This window comes from Hyperolius riggenbachi, chromosome 4 (assembly GCF_040937935.1).
Source record: "Hyperolius riggenbachi isolate aHypRig1 chromosome 4, aHypRig1.pri, whole genome shotgun sequence".
Classification (NCBI taxonomy): Eukaryota; Metazoa; Chordata; class Amphibia; order Anura; family Hyperoliidae; genus Hyperolius; species Hyperolius riggenbachi.
The window spans coordinates 201,898,565-201,919,579 of NC_090649.1; the positions used below are offsets into that span (position 1 = coordinate 201,898,565).

General features: G+C 43.7%; 1 protein-coding gene across 1 annotated transcript in view; it reads left to right on the forward strand.

Annotated features, from left to right (window-relative positions):
- Positions 1 to 21,015, forward strand: part of TFRC (transferrin receptor) — a 79,883-nt gene that overhangs the window by 41,556 nt on the left and 17,312 nt on the right. The window contains exons 9-16 of the mRNA XM_068281235.1: positions 4,462 to 4,601; positions 6,429 to 6,577; positions 6,660 to 6,779; positions 10,429 to 10,514; positions 10,903 to 10,966; positions 12,017 to 12,084; positions 14,757 to 14,821; positions 20,823 to 20,904. Of these exons, the coding sequence (XP_068137336.1) occupies positions 4,462 to 4,601; positions 6,429 to 6,577; positions 6,660 to 6,779; positions 10,429 to 10,514; positions 10,903 to 10,966; positions 12,017 to 12,084; positions 14,757 to 14,821; positions 20,823 to 20,904 (774 nt within the window). The remainder of the gene's footprint in view (positions 1 to 4,461; positions 4,602 to 6,428; positions 6,578 to 6,659; positions 6,780 to 10,428; positions 10,515 to 10,902; positions 10,967 to 12,016; positions 12,085 to 14,756; positions 14,822 to 20,822; positions 20,905 to 21,015) is intronic.

The window sequence follows — 21,015 nt, forward strand, 5'->3', positions numbered from 1 at the left end:
AGAGCCCGACCTGGCAGCCGGCCTGGCCAGGTCGGGTCGGCCACTGGAGACCACCGGGAGCCTGCGGAGCGGCGGCGAGGGCACCTCCTGCCTGCCACGGGCTGGAGGAAGCCCCAGGTAAGTGGAAATTGATATTTTTTACCCACCCTCCCTGAACCTTCCCTTTTAAAGTGCACTGGTGAAAATGAAAAATAAAATCCCTAAACTACACAAACATTATAAAATCTGTGTAAAAACCCTGCAAAAATGGCTAAATCTCCACAATAGGTAAAGGAATAGATGACAGATTTAATTTATCCACCTATAGCTCCTTTGCCTACTGTAAACTGTTTTTATATCTCGTTTACATGCATGCAGTTTTTTTCCTCTCTAGCTGCAGTGTTTGCATACTTTTGCACGTTCTTACATAGGTTTATCCATTTGCTTGTTTTGGGATTTTATTTTCTTCTTCACCAGTGCACTTTAACACCAATATATTTGTACTCACTGCAGTGAGCGAGTGTGGGGAGTAGGTGTAACGTGTTTTGGAGTGTTTGACAATGTATCACGATTTCATCTTTGTTTACTAATTTTATTTACTCTATTTTGTAACACATTGGCCTCAATTCTGATATGCTTTCCGTTTGCTTTTACCGCATGTGGAAAAATACCACCTAGGCGGTAAAACAGTTTGCTATTCTGGTAGATTTTAGTCATTTTCCGCATGTGGTAAATAAGGTCATAAAATGTGCGGTACATTACCAAAAATTGGAATTCTCATGAAAACATACTGAATAAATGAATACATAATGAATAAAACCAGTTATGAATAAAATGCAAAGTCAGCTCACAAAGCAAAAAACTGTACTTTTGGGAATGCAGAATTTCTAAATGAATAATACCTATGCACAAATGCGGATATGATAACTGTATGGCATATAAAAAAAAACTTTTTTTATTGAATATTATGTCAAGGTTTTATACCGCTTTAAGGCCATTGGCTTCAATTCATCAAAGGCTGTTAATTTTTTTTTTTTTTTTTTTTTTAAGTCAAAATACCGCATTTTGTGTTTTTTAGAGGCATCCCTCTGCTCCCTCTGAATCTGTCCATTAGTCTTTCTTCTCCTCCCTAGCGGTAAGGACGAGTGTGACTCGTCCAGCAAAAATGAAAGCGGTAAGGACAAGCTACACTCGTCCTTGCAGCCAGGGAGCTTTCTAGCTTATCTGCTCTGCTGGCTCCACTTTTTTTACTTAGAAGAGTTTCCCTAAGACTGCTGGATGCCTGCCAGCACACTGGGCAGCGATCTAAGTCACCCAGCCGTGTCACTGTGTCCCGAACAGAGAAGACTGGTGCTGCAGTGGCAAGAGATGGCGTGCGATCAAGGGACAGAGAGGCTCGAGAGGATCCGTAAGTATTTACAGTACAAGACCCACGCTATACAGTGAGGAAGAGCGGGGGAGACTGGCCAGGGATTACTATACAGAAGGGAGGGCTATTGCTAGCGAGGGGGGGGGGGAATCAATTTCCAGGCAGGGGGTGTGGGGGAGGATGAATTCCCAGGCAGGGGGTGGAGGGGTGCAAGGAGGAGGATCAATTCCCGGGGGGGGTTGCTGTACAGACGGGGGAAGAAGGGAGGGAGGGCGGCGGAGAGAGGCTACACACATGAGAGGAAGGTAGGGCTCTGCACTGCAGACAGGGGGGAGAAGGCGGTCATTCATTACATAGACTGGGAGGAGGGGCATGCCGCTGCAGCGTCTCTGCTTGCTCCCAATCACATAAGGGCTTTTCTTAGGGACAGTTCTAGCTACAATGGGGCTCTGGGGCAAAAGTAACCTGGGCTACCCCCTCGCTCACTTCTTCTGACCCCCAGACACACACATGCACTCAACACCCCCTCCAGTGTAGCAAAGGCAGTGGGAGATGCACACACTCCTCCTGGAACGATGCAGCACCTGCCTGTCTCCCCTGTAGTTACTGTCCCTCACTTCCTGCTTCTAGGTTTAAAGATGGACAGGAGCTGCATCGCCTGGATCGTTCAGGAGGTGTGTGTATCTCTCACTGCCTTTGCTGCGGGGGGGGGGGGGGGGGACCGACCAGCAAGGGGGAGATCTGGTTGGCAGCCACAATGGAGGGAGTGCGTGGGGTTATCTGGCCAGCTGCCATCTGAGGTGAAAGGGGACACATGGGGGCTCCTATGGATGTGGGGGGCCCTGGAGCAGTTGCCCTCTTTGCTTCTATGGAAGTGCTGACCCTGGCTTTCCCAGTGTACTAGACCTATGCTTGACACATTTTGGTAAGTTACAGGAAAAAGTTATGAAAATTAATTGAACCACTTTTTGCACAGAAATCCTGGGGAAATTGAACGCCAGGGAGGCTACCATTTTATTTTATTGCTGCAGTTTAGATGAACTTCCAAGAAAGCTTAAACATGCCATGATTCGATGATTATACCACCTGCTTCTCCGTATCTTCCGACAGGAACTTTAAAAAGGGTTAAACGTCTGAAGGGACACACACCCCCACACACGCACTACGCATGCCACCCACACCACACAACCCCAAAATCCACCCCCACCCCCCCCACCATCCATCCATCCATCCATCCATCCTCAGGAGAAAACATCTGGCTATCACTAACTCCATTCCTCTCCCGCCGCCCCAACAAGCCAATCCCCCCCCCCCCCCCCCCCTCGTAGCTGCTGACCATAGGTCCCTCTCCTCACTTGCTTCTTCTCCTCCGACACCCCCCATCCCCCCCCCGCTTGCTTTACAAATTGCTCTGTAAAATCAGCTGTTTGCAGTATTACCTCATGCAGTAATGCTTGATGAATTAAAGCCATTGTGTTTTTATTAGATTGTAGTATTGTACTGTATTAGCTTATTTGCAGTACTTGCATTGTACATATGTTTAAGAACATTGTGATGCTAATACTCAAACTATCCCGCATATATGCTCACCACTTTTTGTGAATTTATTTTATATTGACCAGATTTTTGCTATGAGGGCCCTCTCTCTTTCAGATACTATTATTATTAGTTTGGTGCAACACTGTTGACCCTTAAGGTGGCCACACGATACAATAAAATAATCAGGTTTTACGGCAAATCTATAAATATGATTGGATCTCTCAAAAAATCTATTTATTTTTTTTATTTATTTTTTGACTGAACTGATCGGATTTCCTTTTTTTTTTTCCCCTTAAAGAGAACCCGAGGTGGGGTTCTAGGAATGAAATCCCAATACAGAGGATGGGTCTGCCTAAAGAGCCCAGCCTCTGTTGCTATTTAGATTCCCCCTAAGCTCCCCCAATTCGCTGTGTTTACCTTTGTAACATCAGTCTCCGCTCTCCCCCACCTCCTGCAGAGCTTCGGTCCCCACCCGTGTCCCTTCCCTCCAATCAGCGTGGAGGCAAGGGGCGTGGACCGGAGCGATGCAGGAGGCGGGGGAGAGCGGAGACTGGCATTACAAAGGTAAACTCAGCTGCTGCTGACACGCTCAGTGTCGGCAGTGCGGCTGTGAATTTTGGGGTCTCGCCGAGCGCAGGGGGGGCTTAGGGGGAATCTAGCAACAGAGGCTGGGCTCTTTAGGCAGACCCAGCCTCTGTATGGGAATTTCATTCCTAGAACCCCACCTCTGGTTCTCTTTAATCGATCTGGAATGGTAGAATTTTTTTCTTCAAATTTTTTTTTTTTTAAAGATTTGTGTGTGGTGGTCCATTTATAATATACACACCCTAGCAATTTTCTCAGTTTCCAGTAATTTTTTTTATCATAATTGGGGAAAAATTTAACATTTGTGTGTAGTACATTGGTCATATTTTTGAAATGTTACAATCAGTCAGAAAAATTGATTGCAATACTTGAATTGAACAGATAGTTAAAAAAAAAAATTGTATGGTGTGTGGCCACATTTTCTTCCCCAATCATAAATAAAATTGAAAGCTCAGAAAAAATTGATTGAAACTGTACATCAAGTAAATGACAATCCATCACACACCATACAATTCTTGATAAAGTTGGTCTGAAATTTCCTACATGTCCAATCTCCAAAAATCGAAAAAAATAAAATAAAAGAAAATTTGGATCTATCGAAAACCGAGCAAAGCTTTGGTGAAAAATTGGATCTTAATTTACCTTTAGGCCCCATTTACACTTAATCAGTTAAGTTAGAACTGAAAGAACAACTGATTTTCAAAGTAATGCCCATGTTTCCCAATGGCCCTGTTCACACTATACACTTAACTGAAAGATTATTCATAATGCACTGCTATGGAGAAGAGAAAAAAAAGCGTACCAACTGATTAAGTGTAAATGGGGCCTTACTGTAGTCTTTAGTCAGTAGATATTATGCAGGTGAATATTGAATCACTATATAAAAGGCTTTGTAGTATGGTCTTGACTCTTGCATAGTTTCTGCAGTGAACATAAAGGGTGACTAAAGCAATGATGGTAATTTTGCATTACAATTGATATTTTTCCAGGCTCATTTTGGTACTGGTGATCCTTTCACACCTGGCTTTCCATCCTTTAACCATACACAGTTCCCTCCATCCAAGTCATCAGGCCTGCCTCAAATTCCAGTTCAGTCCCTTTCTAGTAAGGATGGAACAACACTGATTGGGTATGATAAAGACTGCTAACTTTTTTTGTTTATGCCATCTGGGAACAAATCGCATATATGTTGATAAATACCTACATAACACGTATTGTACTGTCCACATTTAGAATTTCAGTGAATTTTATATAGTAAGAGGAAACTGTTCCTGGCATTTTCCATTTAGACTTCCTCTGACTGAAGCCAATCCTGATATCATTCCCTCGGTTACATTTTATTTTCTCTTATAAACTGTACTGTCATATCCAGCTTGCTTTGTAAACACATGCGCACAGCATAGATCGTATGCTGTTACTCGGCGAGTTCAATGATTGGCTCAATGACGGCACGGTGGTTCCACCTGAGAGACCATTGCGGCCAGTCACATGCGAGGGCAGATGTGATTGACAAGGCTGCGCACCGCTCAGCTGCAGCCTTGTTGGGAGCTTCTCCTCCGGCTGTCAGCGCTAAGCCCAATGCCGCCTTGCACTCTGCCTTTACACTGCTTAGCAGCTGCAGCCATTCCGGTAGACTACATCCTCCACTCTCCTTTAGAGATCACAGCCTGCCCAATGTGCATTAAAATACACTTCTTGGCAGCAGCCATTCCGGAAGCCTCCATCCAAAGCTCTCAATGTGAAGATTACAGCCTGCCCAATGTGCGCCCAGCACTATGCAGGTAAGGCATAGTGTAAGGCATTCGTGGTCACAATTTGCACTGTGCTGTTAGCATTATGGTGAATCAGACTGCATTTGTCTTTATCTTAGGCCTAGTGCACTCCAAAACCTCTAGCAGATCTGCAAAACGCTAGTGGTTTTGGTAGCAGATTTCAGAGCGATTCTAGGCATGTTTAGAGAGGATTTCTAAACATGCCTAGCGGTTTTGGATGCGTTTCTGTGTAGCAGATTACACAAATTGTTAAAGCTGTACTGAACAGCTTCTGTAACAAAAACACCTGGCAAACCGCTCTGAAGTAGCGTTTTTCAGAGCAGTTTGTGTTTTTCCTATGCTTTACATTGAGGCAGAAATGCCTCAGAAATCCAAAAAATGCTGCAGCCCGGGAGTTTGCGTTTCTGGAAAAGACGAGCCGCTCTGGTGTGTGTGCACCATCTCATTCACTTTCATTAGCCAAGCAGTTTTCCCCCTGCAAGCGTGTTAAACGCTGCAGAACCGCTCCGGTGTGCACCAGGCCTTACTGCTGAATAAGTGATTTACAGGCACATGTACCTGTCAGCTGAGTTCTACATAGGGGGGGGGGGGGGAAGTATAAAGTGCTAACCTCTGCATCTTCATTATAACATACTGATTAAAATAAATAACACACATTAAAAGAAAAACAAAAAAAAAACCAAAAACATAGGAGCTGCACAAGATCCATAAGATGCCACTGCACCAGGGACACACCAGGTTTATTATGTGTGTGTGTGTGTGGGGGGGGGGGGGGGGGGGGGGGGTAGATTTGAAATATTAGTTACTGTTATTTATAAAGCTGTAACCACCTGCTACATAGTTTTGGTAAAGACAAATTGTGCCGACCTTGGGTTCAATGCCCACTTCTGGTTTGAAATACTGTATTTTTCAGACCATAAGACGCACCGGACCATAAGACGCATCACGCTTTAAAAAAGCACACGCACGCACACCACTTGAAGGATGTTGTTTTGTTTTTCTTTAAAATCTCCCCCAGAACCCCCCCCCCCCCTCCCCCCTTACAAATGCATTCCAAGTATAAAACCCTTTGACTCTTGTGCCACTACGTAGCTAGTGGAACTACTATCAAGTGTGTGTTTTTTTTTTTTTTTTTTTTTGTTAAACCTGTCTGGCTAATTACAACAAAATTTTTCTTAATGCAGGAAACTTGATGGCCCACAAGGATGTCCTGATGGTTGGAAGGGCTGCAAGCTTGCTGACCCGTATAAAATTAAGCTTGAAGTGAACAATATTATGGCTAACAAGAAAATTCTGAATGTATTTGGTGTTATCAAAGGCTTTGATGAACCAGGTAGAGAGAGAGGAGTGTGTGTTAGGCATTGATGCTGGTGTGTCTAAGTTTATCATGACTGTCTTGGATATTGTCGTTTCAGATCGTTATGTCGTAGTTGGTGCTCAGAGAGACTCCTGGGGCAAGGGTGCTGCTAATGCAGGTGTTGGGACATCCGTACTCCTCAAACTTGCCCAAATGATAAAACAAATGGTTAAAGAAGGCAAGTTGATTTTATTTATGTATAATTTTTGGGGGGTGAGGGTAATGATGATCATAATTGTCAGACTGCCAAACCTGTCTAGTAAAAAGTCAAATTAAACTCTTGTGCAAATCTACACTGAAATCACTGTGGAATTTAAGATAATCTCACCGGACCTCTCATAGTGTGGTGGCATCAGATGTGAGTCTGCACAGAAATGCATAAGGGCTGGGACTCATTAGAGCATTTTGGCAGCGTTTTGGGATCGCTTTCAATTGGTGATTTCCTAAAACGCTTTGTAACTGAATGGAGCAGATACCACTGGAGCAATTGCGGCATTCGCTAGACATGCAGCATTTTGGGAGAGTTTCCACTCTAATGTATTGTATAGGATCAGGGAAACTGCTTATAAAGGCCTACCACAAATCGCTAGCGAAAGGCTGGTTCATGTTGCAAGAGCTTTTTAAGCACTATTGATTTGAAGAACTCTTTATAATGTATATTATAAGCTCTTGCAGTGTGAACCAGTGGTAAGCCCTGTTTGTTTGGGATGGCTACTGGTATCTAGCACATAACTAATAAAACCACACAACGAATATATGTGCTGGACTTGCTTTAGTTGCAATTGATAACTTGGAAGGTGCAGGAAAGGGTGTGAGGGAGTTGTATGGCTCAGTTATGGGGGCAGGGGATTAATAATGTTAGGATGGTTAGGGGTACATTTGTCAACATGCACTGTATACGGATTGTTTTATAGCTCAGACTCCAAAACTAATGGTGCTGAGCTGTCAGTGGCAGAATCTTGTAAAGTTACACAAGTGTTACTTGTTCACAATTGAAAATGATCGATGCATTGCACATTTTTCTGACTTCATCCAAATGTTGTTGCAGTAATGTATGGACATTGGACTAGTCCGAATCAGTAGCAACTGCATCTGATTGTGTTTGACCAGTTTGTTTCAAAATGAGATGGGAGAGAGGTTGTTAATTGTAGATTATACCAGCCGCAAAGAAAAAAAAAAAATATACCCTATATCCTTAAATATAAGTCGACCTCGTGTAGAAGTCTACCCAGCAAAGGTAATGGCTGTCCTTAGGGCTATATCCTATTACATAACGCGTGCACAAACTCTTTCGTGCACACATTATGACTTACAGTGTGAGGTCGGGAAATTGCGGGGCGACACTGATTAGTGGCAGTAGTTCTAATTCACCCGAAGGGAAAGCACTGGACATTATGAAGCTCTCAGATGCGTTACAATGTAACACTCTGGAGCGTGAAATGTGAAAGGTAACAAAAGTCAAATAGACTGCCACGTTGCCTTACTAACCGCATCCTACGAGCGATTCGTCGAAACGCACGGATAAGCTCCTAGTGTGAAAGAGCCCCAAGGGACTGGAGGGCTTGATGACTGCAATGCAGCACCCCTGCCAATTTTTCTTTGTTAATCATGACCAGGACTTTCAGACCCCGCCGCGATGCAGAGCCCCCCCCCCCCCAGGCGAGACCCCGTGCGCTGCCTGGCCAGTCAGTGCCAGGCAGCGCTGAGGGGTGGATCGGGTCTCCCTGTGACGTCACGACGTGCGTCGCGACTGGGGAAACCCTAAAGGAATCCCGTTTCAGAACGGGATTTCCTTATGGCTTACAGCGCCGGCAGCTATCGGAGGGGTGGAAGGGATGCGGAAGGGAGGGGGGCATCATGTAGCTAGCGCTAGGCTAGCTATATGATTAAAAAAAAATAAATTAAAAAATAGCGCTGCCTCCTGGCGATCTTTAATAGAACGCCAGGGAGGTTAATAGACGTTGTTGTGTACAATGGCCTTGATTTTCTCCCATCTACATCTCGGAGATCTCTTAACATTTCCAGTGGGCTATCATGAGTGAATCTGCAAACGGTACAAAAAAAAAACATACTTATACTGTAGATGGGCACACAATGAAGAATAGATAGATCCTTCTCAGATCAGAATCTTATCAGAGAGGGATCTATTCCTGCTACCTTTTTTTTTTTTTTAGATTTCAGCATGAGATCTCATACCAAAAAAAAAAAAAAACACCTCTGGAACGCTTGCAGAAGTATAGTCCTCCTGGGGCCTTAGAGCTGGATGCTGACCCGCTTCCCCCAGGAGGTCTCCCTCCAACTAATAGTGCTCCCCTGAGGCCTCTACAGAGTGCACTCACCATTCACCTGCTTGGCCAGCACACTCTCTCCTCCAGTCTTTATCTCCCCGCCACCCGTTCTTTGTGACATGGCATGTGTGTATTTTGGTAACATGCCACCAGGTTATGGAGAACAGGTGTCCAATTCAATCGTGATGCCCCTTTTACACTTAATCAGTTGGTGTGCGTTAGTAAGGGCTCTTTCACATTAGGGCAGATTTTCTGCGTTTCAACGCAAAGGGTAAAGTTTGCGTTACCCAAGGTGAAATGAAAGTCCATAGACTTTCATTTTAGCTTTCACATATAACGCTGCGTTTTTGTGCGTTGCGTTACACTGCACCCAGGCGCAGTTTTTCGGCCAACGCTAGCTTTATGCGTTACAATGTTAGTCAATGTAAAACGCACACTATGCGCGTTTTTAATCCGTTAACGCAGGCAATCAGTCCCAGAATGCAACAGAGGAACAATGTAGAAAGTTGACAACTAAAAGAAAAAAAAATTACCTGCGTTTTTCTATGTGCAGTAACGCATTGAAAACGGATTAAAAACGCACACTCATTGCAGTGCAACGCATATCAAAACGCAGTAAAAGGCATACAACAAAACGCATGCTTTGAGCGTTCTCCAACGCAAGCTCTGATGTGAAAGAGCCCTAAGCGTTTTTCCATAGCAGTGCATTGGGAAGAAGATTTCAGTTAAAACGCGTTAAAGAGAACCAGAGACGAAGCGCCCTCATGTATTTTTACATTTATCAATGGGAACATGACAGTAAACACCTATCTTGCTTTTAGTTTTATTCTTCTCAGTCTAATCTATCTGTTATCAACTGTGATAAGAATCCACCGACTGATTCAGTCTAGGTTTGACCTGGAATCATCATAGCTGAGTCACTCTTCTGTGGAGTCTTTTCAAGCCCAAGCCTGCCCCCTCCTGGCTCAAATTTCCTACTCAGAGCTGTTGACATGGGAGGGGCTGCTTCTGCCAAGAAAGAAGCTCTGAAACAGACAAGTGTATCTGTGTGCAGTGTGCAGCCATTCATTATCTTCTGTATGCAGTTTCATTTCTATGAGAGACACTTCCTACAGGCAGCCACACAGCATACCAGAATAATAAAGTTGAAAGCAGACAGATGAAAGGCTGCAGCAGCCCTGCTTGTCTATAGTCTCAGAGGCTAGACAGCACATCCAGAACAGTTTATAACCTGGAAGCAGAAGAGATATGAGCCGGCGGCCATATTGGATATTTCCTGGAGCAATAATGGATAAAAAAAAAACTCAAAAAGGCACACCAGAGTGGCGAAATTATCAGGTAGAGCATTTATTCTTTACAAGCTATCAACTGATATTGTTTTGTGTGAATCGTTCATCTCTGGTTCCCTTTAAGTGTGAAAGGTGCCATAGGAAAACATGGGACTTACTTTGAAAATCAGTTTTTCTTTCCGTTTGAACTGAGAGCAACTGATTAAGTGTAAAAGGACCCTAAGTGTTTGTTGTTTTCTCTTCTTTGTAGGTGGCTATCGACCAAGACGCAGCATTGTTTTTGCAAGCTGGAGTGCTGGGGATTTTGGAGCTGTGGGTGCAACGGAGTGGCTAGAGGTAAGGCTACTAAAGATGTTGCTGTTCAATTCACTACGGCTAGGTTCACAGTAAGATGTTGGGATGCAACATTAGTCGCAATGCAAAATTGCAAAGCTGCATACAGTAGATACAGTGAAGAATACAGGCACTGAAAAGTATGCTTCCCTGTATCTGTTAACATCAGTGTTTAGAGCAGTGCGTTACCATAACGCAACATTTACAATGCAACGCGAATGTCGCATAGCCTTAACATTGCAGTGCGGTAAACTGCATTATAAGACCTTTATTAATGCAGGACTATAAAGTACCACGGTGAATGTAGCCTAAAGGTTTATATTTTCATTATTGCTAGACCAAAGTAGAAATTGTATTTCTGTCACAAAAATGGTTGCTTTTTCTCTCGCAGGGATACCTTTCAACGCTGCATTTGAAAACTATAGCTTACATCAGTCTGGATGCTGCTGTACAAGGTAGGATATTCATTCATTTATTCTCACAAACTTTTTTTGATGTAAATGCATTTCACGGTGGAGTACTGGATAGCACTCTAGGCTTGCAGTGCTGGGCCCCTGGTTCTAATCACAGCCAGGCCATTACCTGCACGGAGTTTGTATGCTGTATGTCTGTGTGGGTTTCCTCTGGCACTTCGCTTTCCTCCCACATCCCAAAAACATACATATAAGTAAATTGGCTTCCCCTAAATTGGCCTTAGACTACAATGGATATAGGACTATGGTATGGATTCCATTGTGAGCTAGGTTAGGATCTGCATGCATGCAGTATATATAAACAAGCAATCCAGCACCAATGGAATCTATGTGCAAGGGATCAAATCCCTGGAGTCACATGTAGAAATAACTCAATAATCCATCTCAAATTACAGCATAAAAGCGAGTATCCGGTCGAACGTGACACGTGGCTTTTGGATGCTCAGTCCTTTCTCAAGCGCACACAGCTGTTTTTAAGAAGATGGTGGGGATCCCTGTGGGTTATTGCATATATACAAGACTGCATGCTCTGTAAAGTGCTGCGGAAAATGTTGGCACTAGATAAATGACCAGTAATGAATACGTGCTTCCATGGCCAGGGCCATACCAATGACCTGCTTCAGCCTGCTCAAACTTGCCCAGTGACTAGTGTGTCGGTAACTATGGTGTTGTGGCTGCAGTTGGGATGATGATGATGATGATGATGATGATGCAGCCATAGTGAATGTTAACCATTCTGTGACAGAATGTTAGCAGCCAAAATTACCCAAAGAGTGAAAAGTTACTAAAACACACACACAGATGGAGGCATACACTTGGCATTCACTTTCACTTAATATTTTTTATTTTTATGTGTTTTTGGAAAGCTATTTTATAAACAAGGTTTCTGTCTGTACCCACTTTTTAAGTCACTGTATGCACAATAGGCATGGGCAGTGCTCTGAGATTTCATGATTTGACAAAGGCTTTGGGAAGCCTTTCTGCTTGACATAATGTCATTTTTTTTTCCTCCCCCCCCCAACCACCATACAGGTAGAGGATCACTTCAAGTGTCTGGCAGTCCCTTAATGTATAGTATCATCCAGAAGACCTTAACAGAGGTAAGATAATTCTTGGTTTTGATGTAAGCACTCCATGATTCATTAATTGTCACTTCAAAGTTATGAAAACTTTTTTAATCACCCCCACCATTGCTTACAAATATGCTTTTAAAGATTATCTTTATAAAAAATACCCTTCCCCTGCAATTTCCATAAATCTCTTGGATACTCCTATTGCGTAATGTCTTACATTTTTTTAAGTAGAATCCTGCACCTTGGCAATTTTTAATTCCATTTTGAAAGCTGTAATGGAATTGTGTTAACAAGATGACAATTGCCAATCTAAGGGAGTACCTAAGAGGCTCATGAAGACCCAAAATTGCTAGGAAAATATAGGGGACTAAAAGACACCGAAAAGCCCTCCTACTAATAAGCAATGCTTAGTGTTTGCCTTTATAAAAAGCAGAAGGTATTTTCGGTATTTCAGATTGTGTAACTGTGGTTAGCCACATTGTGCACTGCTGAATATGTATACTAGCTCTTTATGCCCCTGAAGCCAGGTTTACATCTAGAACCGGTGGACAAATGGTAAAAATGATCTGTTTACAGTCATTCTACAAAGGGTTCCCTCATCATTAGCTTAATGGTGAAGCTGATCACGCTTAGGGATAAGGGGCCATTTCTTCCTAATGCATTATAAATTATGCAGTATATAATTTTATTTTTAACTAAAAGTGCTAGGTTTTACAAAGCGCCCGCCTAGCTGTAAACTGGTTTCCAGCTCTTTTCTGCCAGTATTGAAGTTTTTTTTCTCCTTTCAGGCACAGTTCATACACCATTGTGGAGGGTCAGTGGCTAATGCAGTGGTGCTTGGGGCGTTAACTTCTTTCCCTTTTGAAACTAATGAGATGCAAATAATTTCTCCTTGCATTCAGATTTCATGTAAATTATATGCAGCTTGAAAATGAACTAATCAAAGTAACTTCCTGTCAGTTTTTTTTTATTGGTCCAAGTTCAAGCTGCATAACCTTTACATACATTTGAAGGCAACAAGAGATAATTTGCATCTCATTGGTCATCCCTAGAAACCACACCTCCTTGCCTTTCGGCCCATCGCTGACTGTTGTCAGCATCTCACACTCTACTGCACATCTGCTATGTCGACCGTCTGCTATGTCGACCGTGTTTACTACTATCAGCACATTACTGTAGAAGGTGTGGGCTGTCATGGAGCTATAACCTAGCAGGCTCATCGACATGGTCATTAAGAAGTTAAAAACTAAGGAATAGCTACCGTATTTTTTTGGACTATAAAACGCTCCGGACTATAAGATGCACGTAGGTTTAGAGGGCAAGAATCTGGGGAAAAAAATACACTAAACCTGGTGCATCTATAGTGCAGGGGCGTCTTGAAGACCCCTCCCCCCCCCCCCAAGCTGTCTCTGTCTAAGCTACACTAACCCCTGATGCCCCCACTAGATAGACTAAGTACCTCACACTAACCCCTGATGCCTCGCCAGTAACTATGCACTACATTACACTAACACCTGATGCCATCACCAGTAAGACTACATTTCTTTAAACTAACCCCTTCTTACCTCACCAGTTTACTAAACTAACTTCTGCTTTCCCCACCAACTAAACTACATTAAACTGACTCTTGCTTCCCTCACTAGTATCACTAAACTATAATACATTAAACTAATTCCTGCTTCCCCACCAGTAACACTAACTAAACATCACAACTAAAGGGTGGATGATCTCACCTATCCAGCTGTCCTGTGTCCTCCTTCTCCTGATGCGATGGGCTTCTTGGTGTAGGGCGTCTCTTAGACTCTGGGACTTACAGCGGTGGGGCAGTCTGAGCGCGATCCCCTCATCTCCCTCTTGCCTTTTTAACTTGCGACGGCAGGGCAGCCTGAGTGTGGTCCCCGCATCCTCCCCTCTTAATCTTCTGAACTTGAAGAAGTGGGGCAATTCCAGCGCTAGCCGCAGCCGCTGTCAGGAGTCCCGATGCCTCTAGACTTGTTTACCAGCGCCTCTTCATGATGTGCTATGCAAGTACAAGAGGCACTGGGACTCCTGACAGCAACTGCAGCTAGCGCTGTGATTGCCCCTCTTCTGCCCTACTGCAAGTTCTTCAGATTAAGAGATGCTGGGACCATGCTCAGGCTGCCCCACCACCGCAGATGCTGGAGGTTAAGGGGGAGGTGCAGAGATTGTGCTCAGGCTGCCCCGCTGTCCCAAGTTCCAGAAATAGAGGGAAGATGCGGGGATCGCGCTGAGGCTGCCCTGCCAGAGCGCATGGATAGGTAAGACCACCTGCTGCGTTTTGAAGGGTACAATAGCCTGAAAAATACGGTGTTTAGGATTTGTTTTTGGTTTTTTTTTTGTAGTAAATTTTTAAAGGCAAGCTTCACACACAATTTTGACAGCAGATCTAGTGCTTAGTTTAGCACTGCTGTGGATGTCTTGCTTTTAAAAACTGCATTTCCAGTGTGGTGTGTTTGGCCTGCTTCCCTCAGTCATCACTTTTTCCAAACTGTCTGGGCTCTCCATACACTTAATACTAACAGTCCCTTTTTCCTGTTTGACTAATCTTTACTTTGGATGGGCTTTGCAAAATGCCCAAGTTAATGTGTTCTCGACTCAGTGCTTTAACATATTTGTTCCTACTACGTACTGATTTGTAATATGTGGTAATGGTTGGTGAAATTTTTTTTTTTTTTAAGGTATCTGATCCGGTGTCTAACAATGATGACCGCTTGTGGACTAAAGTACAAAGCGAGGACTTCCTGTAAGACTATGAATGCTTGCATGGGTTACCTCCTTTAATTTTCTGACTCCAAACCTATATATTGTGATATCCTGGCTTGACTAGCAGTCCTTGCGTCTCTGAGCCCTTGTGGGAGTTTAACACTTGGAGACACATTTTAAATATTCTGACTCCCCTGCAGTTAAAGGGAACCTTAATTGTAAAAAAAAAAAGTTTTACTTACCTGGGGCATCTACCAGCCCACTGCAGCCATCCTGTGCCCTCACAGTCACTCATGGCTCCTCTGGTCCCCCGCTGCCAGCTAGTTTTGTTTTTGGCTGCCATGTGTACATTTTTACGCATCCCTGCCGGTGCAGGAAGCTATTGCAGACCTCAACAAGCACATTTTACGTGTTACGGGTGTAATGCGTAAAACTTTATTCATTACAGCCGTAACGTGTAAAAATGTACTTGATGTCTGCAATAGCTTGACTGAGGGCACAGGATGGCTACAGGGGGCTGGTAGATGTCCCTGGTAAGTAAAACTTTTTTTTTTTTTTTTTACAGTTCAGGTTCCCTTTAACCACTTGCCGACCAGGGGTGATTTGCCTGATCTGTGCTGCGTGGGCTCTCCAGCCCGCAGCACAGATCAGTATTATGCCAGGGCGATCAGACTTCCCCCCCCCCCCCCCCTCTTTTTTCCCCACTAGGGGGATGTCCTGCCGGGGGGGTCTGATCGCCGCCGGCCATCTGCGTTTTGCGGGGGGGGGGGGCTCCTCAAAGCCCCCTCCGCAGCCATTTCCGCCCTCTGCCTCCTTACCTCCCTCCCTTCCTCTCTCCGTAATGCGCAGGACGGAGTTCCGTCCTGCGCATTGAAGGATAGGCTTCCGCCTATCAGATGCCGGCGATCCCCGGCCAATCAGAGGCCGGGGATCGCCGATCTGCCCTACGGCGCTGCTGCGCAGCAGAGGCGTATAATGTAAACAGCGGGGATTTCTTCCCCGCGTGTTTACATTTTGCCGGCGAGCCGCGATCGGCGGCTCTCCAGCTGTTCACGGGAGACGCCCTCCGTGAACTGACATGAAAAGGCCGCTCGATCGAGCGGCCATTTCCATGGTAACCCGCAGACGACCAGTTTACGCCAATCGGCGTTAGCTGGTCGTCAAGAGGTTAAGGACCACATCACAAAAAAGTAACCTTTAAAATACAGGTGTTAGTTATACATTTTGTCACATAGTAAAACGCACTATAATGGTGTCCCCTATGTTACTGTCAGTGGACAGTAGAAATGTGACAGAATTTGGACTTCTAAATCTTCTCATGGGAGATTCTCGGGAGTTCCTGTTTCGAAGGCGCTCTCTGGATAGCAGTGGCACAATCCAGCTGCCAGAATAGTGTGCGCAGGAGGAAACTGGCTTTCCAGCACCACTGTAAAGGGTTTCCAGGGATTGTTTGAAAATAATAAAATACCTCAAATTCCCAATAAGATGGACTAGTCTAAAATCTGTCGACTTGTACTGACTACTGTAAGGGTGACCACTAATGATCCAATATTTTTCATCCAATCTTACCAAATCTATGTAGTTGAAGAGTAAACTGATGAAATATATTAATTGGATACTATAGGCAGTTCCCTTATATTAGATAGAAATGGTAAGATTGGATGAAAAAGATTGGATCATTAGTGATATCATCAAAAAACTTATAGTGCATTTTACTGTGGGACAAATGTAGAACTAAAACACATCTATTTTAATCTTTTTATACATTTTTCACGATAGTTGTTCTTTTTAAAGGACAACTGTAGTGAAAAGAAATAGGAGGCTGACATATTGCCTTTTAAAAAAAAATACCAGTTGCCTGGCAGCCCTGCTGATCTATTTGGCTGCCGTAGTGTTTGAATAACACCAGAAACAAGCATGGGACTAATCCTGTCAGATCTGTAAGGCTATTTTCCCACTAAGACTTTGCGTTAGATGCCACGTTAGGGTCGCATAACGTTCACCTAACGCAACGCATAGTGGGGTTGTAGCTGGACGTTACATTGAGCCGCGTTGAGCGGCTCTTCACACGTCCTGTGATGCCGTGATGTGTACTCTTGGACGCATGTGGCTTCACGTGGTTCCGCCGGCCAATCGCTGCACGGAGCAGTGAATATTAATTAGCCATGTGCCTGGCCGGGGGGGGGGGGGGGGGGGAGGGGGGAGTCCTCCTCCGGTACTACTGAGCATGTGCAAACAGTCGAACGCGGCTTAGCCACGTAGAACGCACAGCATGCAGCACTTTAAAATAACGTGAAGCGATACAATGTAACGCAACGTGGGCACTGTGAACAGTACTGTGGGCACTGTGAACAGCCCATTGATTTTTTTTTTTTTTTTTTTTTTTTTTTTTTTTTTTTTTTTTTTCTGTGCGGTGGGCTGCGTTACAGGCTGCACTAACGTGCGCCTGTAACGTCTCACTGTGAAAGCAGCCTTAATGTCCGTAACATCTGTGCATGCTTGTTCAGGGTCTATGGCTAAAAGTATTAAACTACGTACACACATGCGACAATGATCGTTCGTTGTCAAGGACGAACGAACTTTTAATTGATGAAAGAACGACCTAAGTAAAGTTAGTTTTAAAAGGTGTGTAACGATCAGATCGTTAGAACGAACGTTACATCACGTAAAAGTAACTATTGCGCCTGCGCATAAAAATGAAAATTTCCATGGCGAAATAGTGAAATGCGCATGTCAAGCCTAGTACGAACGACCGTTTCCAACAATGTACTACTTTTGCAAACGATCGTCGTTGGGAAAAATCCGTCAAGCTAGGTAATTCGTTTTGAACGATCTAGCTCATCCGTCGTTAGACTTCATGGTCGTTGGCTGCTTTTTTTTTCAAACGATCGGGGAACGATCGTTTCAAATGACTATAGTCGCATGTGTGTACGCACCTTTAGAGGCAGAGGATCAGCAGGATAGCCAGGCAACTGGTATGGTTTTAAAAGGAAATAAATATGGCAGCCTCCATATCAGTTTTGTTAGTTTTCCTTTAAGGATCATAAGCTTGATCCCAAGTAAGATGCATATTGCTGAAATGTAACTTGAAGGAGACATTTGCATTGCTGTAGTACACACCTAACCAAAGACAAATATTTGTATAGACTTATTTATTTCCAAATACATTATCCCCATACATTGTACTAGGGCCATAATTTAAATGTTGTGATAGCTGGGACTAACGGGCAAATAAAATGTTTATAGTGGCATTGCTTATTTTAAGATACACGCGTTTAGTCACAATGACTATAGTAGCTCTGCGCTTAATCCACAAAAAAAACCTTAAAAACTATACAGTTTATAATTACATATACAGTACAATCCTACACTTTTGTTTTTACACAGCTAACACCAGGCTGTATAGTGTAGGAAAAATGAATCAGTCCAGCTCAATGCCCTCAACACTGTCCCGACTCAATACAAATTAAAAAGTCCAAATCAATGTGACTTTTGTGCTTCGCTGTAGTCAAAATAAAGGCGAGCAATTCCTTATCGTAAAATCCACATAAACTTGACCAGCGCTGCGTAGTAAACAGTGTGTCACTCCCAACACCTAATGGAGAGCGTCTCACCAAGTTTGTTGGACCACAAATCACAATGGTCAGATGCGCATGTGGGGCATTCAAGGCTCCCCTCGCCTGAACGATCCGTTCCACCCTTGCAGCAGTCACCATATGCAGATTGAGACCCAATACTTGCACCTTAGCATTTCCTCAGAATGAAAAAAACGACGCTCATAGTGCAATACTGTATAAAAACTTTAAAATTTATTCCAGGTTTGCACATACAGATTTTGCAGAGTTTGAAAGCTTAGAGTTTTTGCCACGGGCTCTCCCCCGTCTGGCCTCCCGGTCTGGCCAGCAAGTATCCTCAATCCCTCTGTGTGGAGACCCTCCAGCTTCCTCCTCTGGTCTGTAGTGTTTCAAGCATGCCGTTCGTAGCTCCGCCCTATCGATTTCGTCACAAACACATGACTCATCAGGGGCTCGGAGCTACTTCGGCACTTCCTCACTGATATCTGCTGTGGGGCAATTTGATTGGCCAAAGTGTGCCTTCACCCCTTTCAATAAAACTTTATGCAGCAGCATGCGTTCCAGGGTTACCACAGAAGTGTGTGCTGGTGGTCATCAGCGTTGCGCACGCTCATAGGCATTTCATTAAAGGTAAAATATGATGCAAAAAGCATCTAAAGTGCTATTATGCTTGTAAAGCTTAGTTAAAACTAAATCCAGCTGCAGTATAAAAGAAATGCCACAGGAGGGCAGCATTGGATAAGAAATGAATATTGTATGAATAAAACGGAACTCACGCTGTTTAGATTACTGAGGCTGTGAACTAAATAAATTCTATGTTAGTCACGGACTCTACCCACGATAGACCTCACGTGATGGCGTTTTCCCCCATAAGCATCTTACCCACGGGTGAGTTATATTTGAAAAAGGTTTCCTTGCGTATTTTTTAATAAAGTTTTTTTTTTTAAAAAAGCTTTACAAGCATAATCACACTTTAGATGCTTTTTTGCATCATATTTTATCTTTCATGAAATGCCTATGAGCATGCGCAACGCTGATGACCACCAGCACACACTTCTGTGGTCACGCTGGAACGCATGCTGCTGCATAAAGTTTTATTGAAAGGGGTGAAGGCACACTTTGGTCAATCAAATTGCCCCACAGCAGATATCGGTGAGGAAGTGCCGAAGTAGCTCCGAGCCCCTGATGAGTCATGTGTTTGTGACGAAATCGATAGGGCGGAGCTACGAACGGCATGCTTGAAACACTACAGACCAGAGGAGGAAGCTGGAGGGTCTCCACACAGAGGGATTGAGGATACTTGCTGGCCAGACCGGGAGGCCAGACGGGGGAGAGCCCGTGGCAAAAACTCTAAGCTTTCAAACTCTGCAAAATCTGTAAGTGCAAACCTGGAATAAATTTTAAAGTTTTTATACAGTATTGCACTATGAGCGTTGTTTTTTTCATTCTGAGGAAATGCTAAGGTGCAAGTATTGGGTCTCAATCTGCATATGGTGACTGCTGCAAGGGTGGAACGGATCGTTCAGGCGAGGGGAGCCTTGAATGCCCCACATGCGCATCTGACCATTGTGATTTGTGGTCCAACAAACTTGGTGAGACGCTCTCCATTAGGTGTTGGTGGTGGGAGTGACACACTGTTTACTACGCAGCGCTGGTCAAGTTTATGTGGATTGCTTATTTTAAACCTATAGGGGATTGAATTGGAGAAATAGTGTTTTTTTTTTTGTTTTTTTGTTTTTATTTCTTATTTCCCTATAAAGTACATAGCAAATAAAGTAATTGCTGTAAACAAGAATCACCTCCAAAAAGCCTCATTTGTGGTGCAATAAAGAAGATATAGATCATTTATGTATGATCAGTAGTGATGGTTATTGGCGAATGAATAGGAGGAGCGATAACGGGAAAATTCTTCTGTCCTTGAGGTGAAAACGCCCGTAGGATGCTTATGGGTTGCACTGGCACACTCATGGGCTTCTAATAACCTTCCTGGAACATATTAACCTACATGAAGGGGGGGACAGGGACACAACTTTTTAAAGCCTGTCCACAGAAGACACCCATCTCAGATTGTGCCATGACTGAATGTGTAGGCATATGCTCATACAGAGTTAGCCCTGATATGTGCAACACTGCAAAACCAACTAGGCACCCCACCAGACATGCAATAGCTTCTTCTTTTTGGATTTTCACTTCCGTAGTAGAATCTCATTTTTGTAAACTCTGTCCCCAGGTTCCAGCAAATGTGTCTGTACTGTATAAATATACAATGTATGACCAATTCTGATATAGTACTACTACTTTTCCTGGTCCCTTGGAGTTTACTATAAAGGGATTCTACTGTGTTTGTGTGTGTGTGTTTGTGTATATAAAAGAAATTGGTTGAGCATAATGTGAATGGCCTTATATATTTGTTTTTCTTCCCCCGTCCTGCTATATGTAATTGGATTTTCCCTTCTTCACTACTAGTCGTCCTCTATCCATAAGTGATCCTGCTTATCCCTTCCTTGCCTACTCTGGAGTTCCATCTGTATCCTTCAGCTTCATTAAGGTAACTTACCATTAATGTTTTTCTACACAATATTTTGTGTTTAAAATGAGAATAAAACAAGATAATGGATAGCATAAACAATTACTTGACTGGCTGGGACTTACTGTGTTT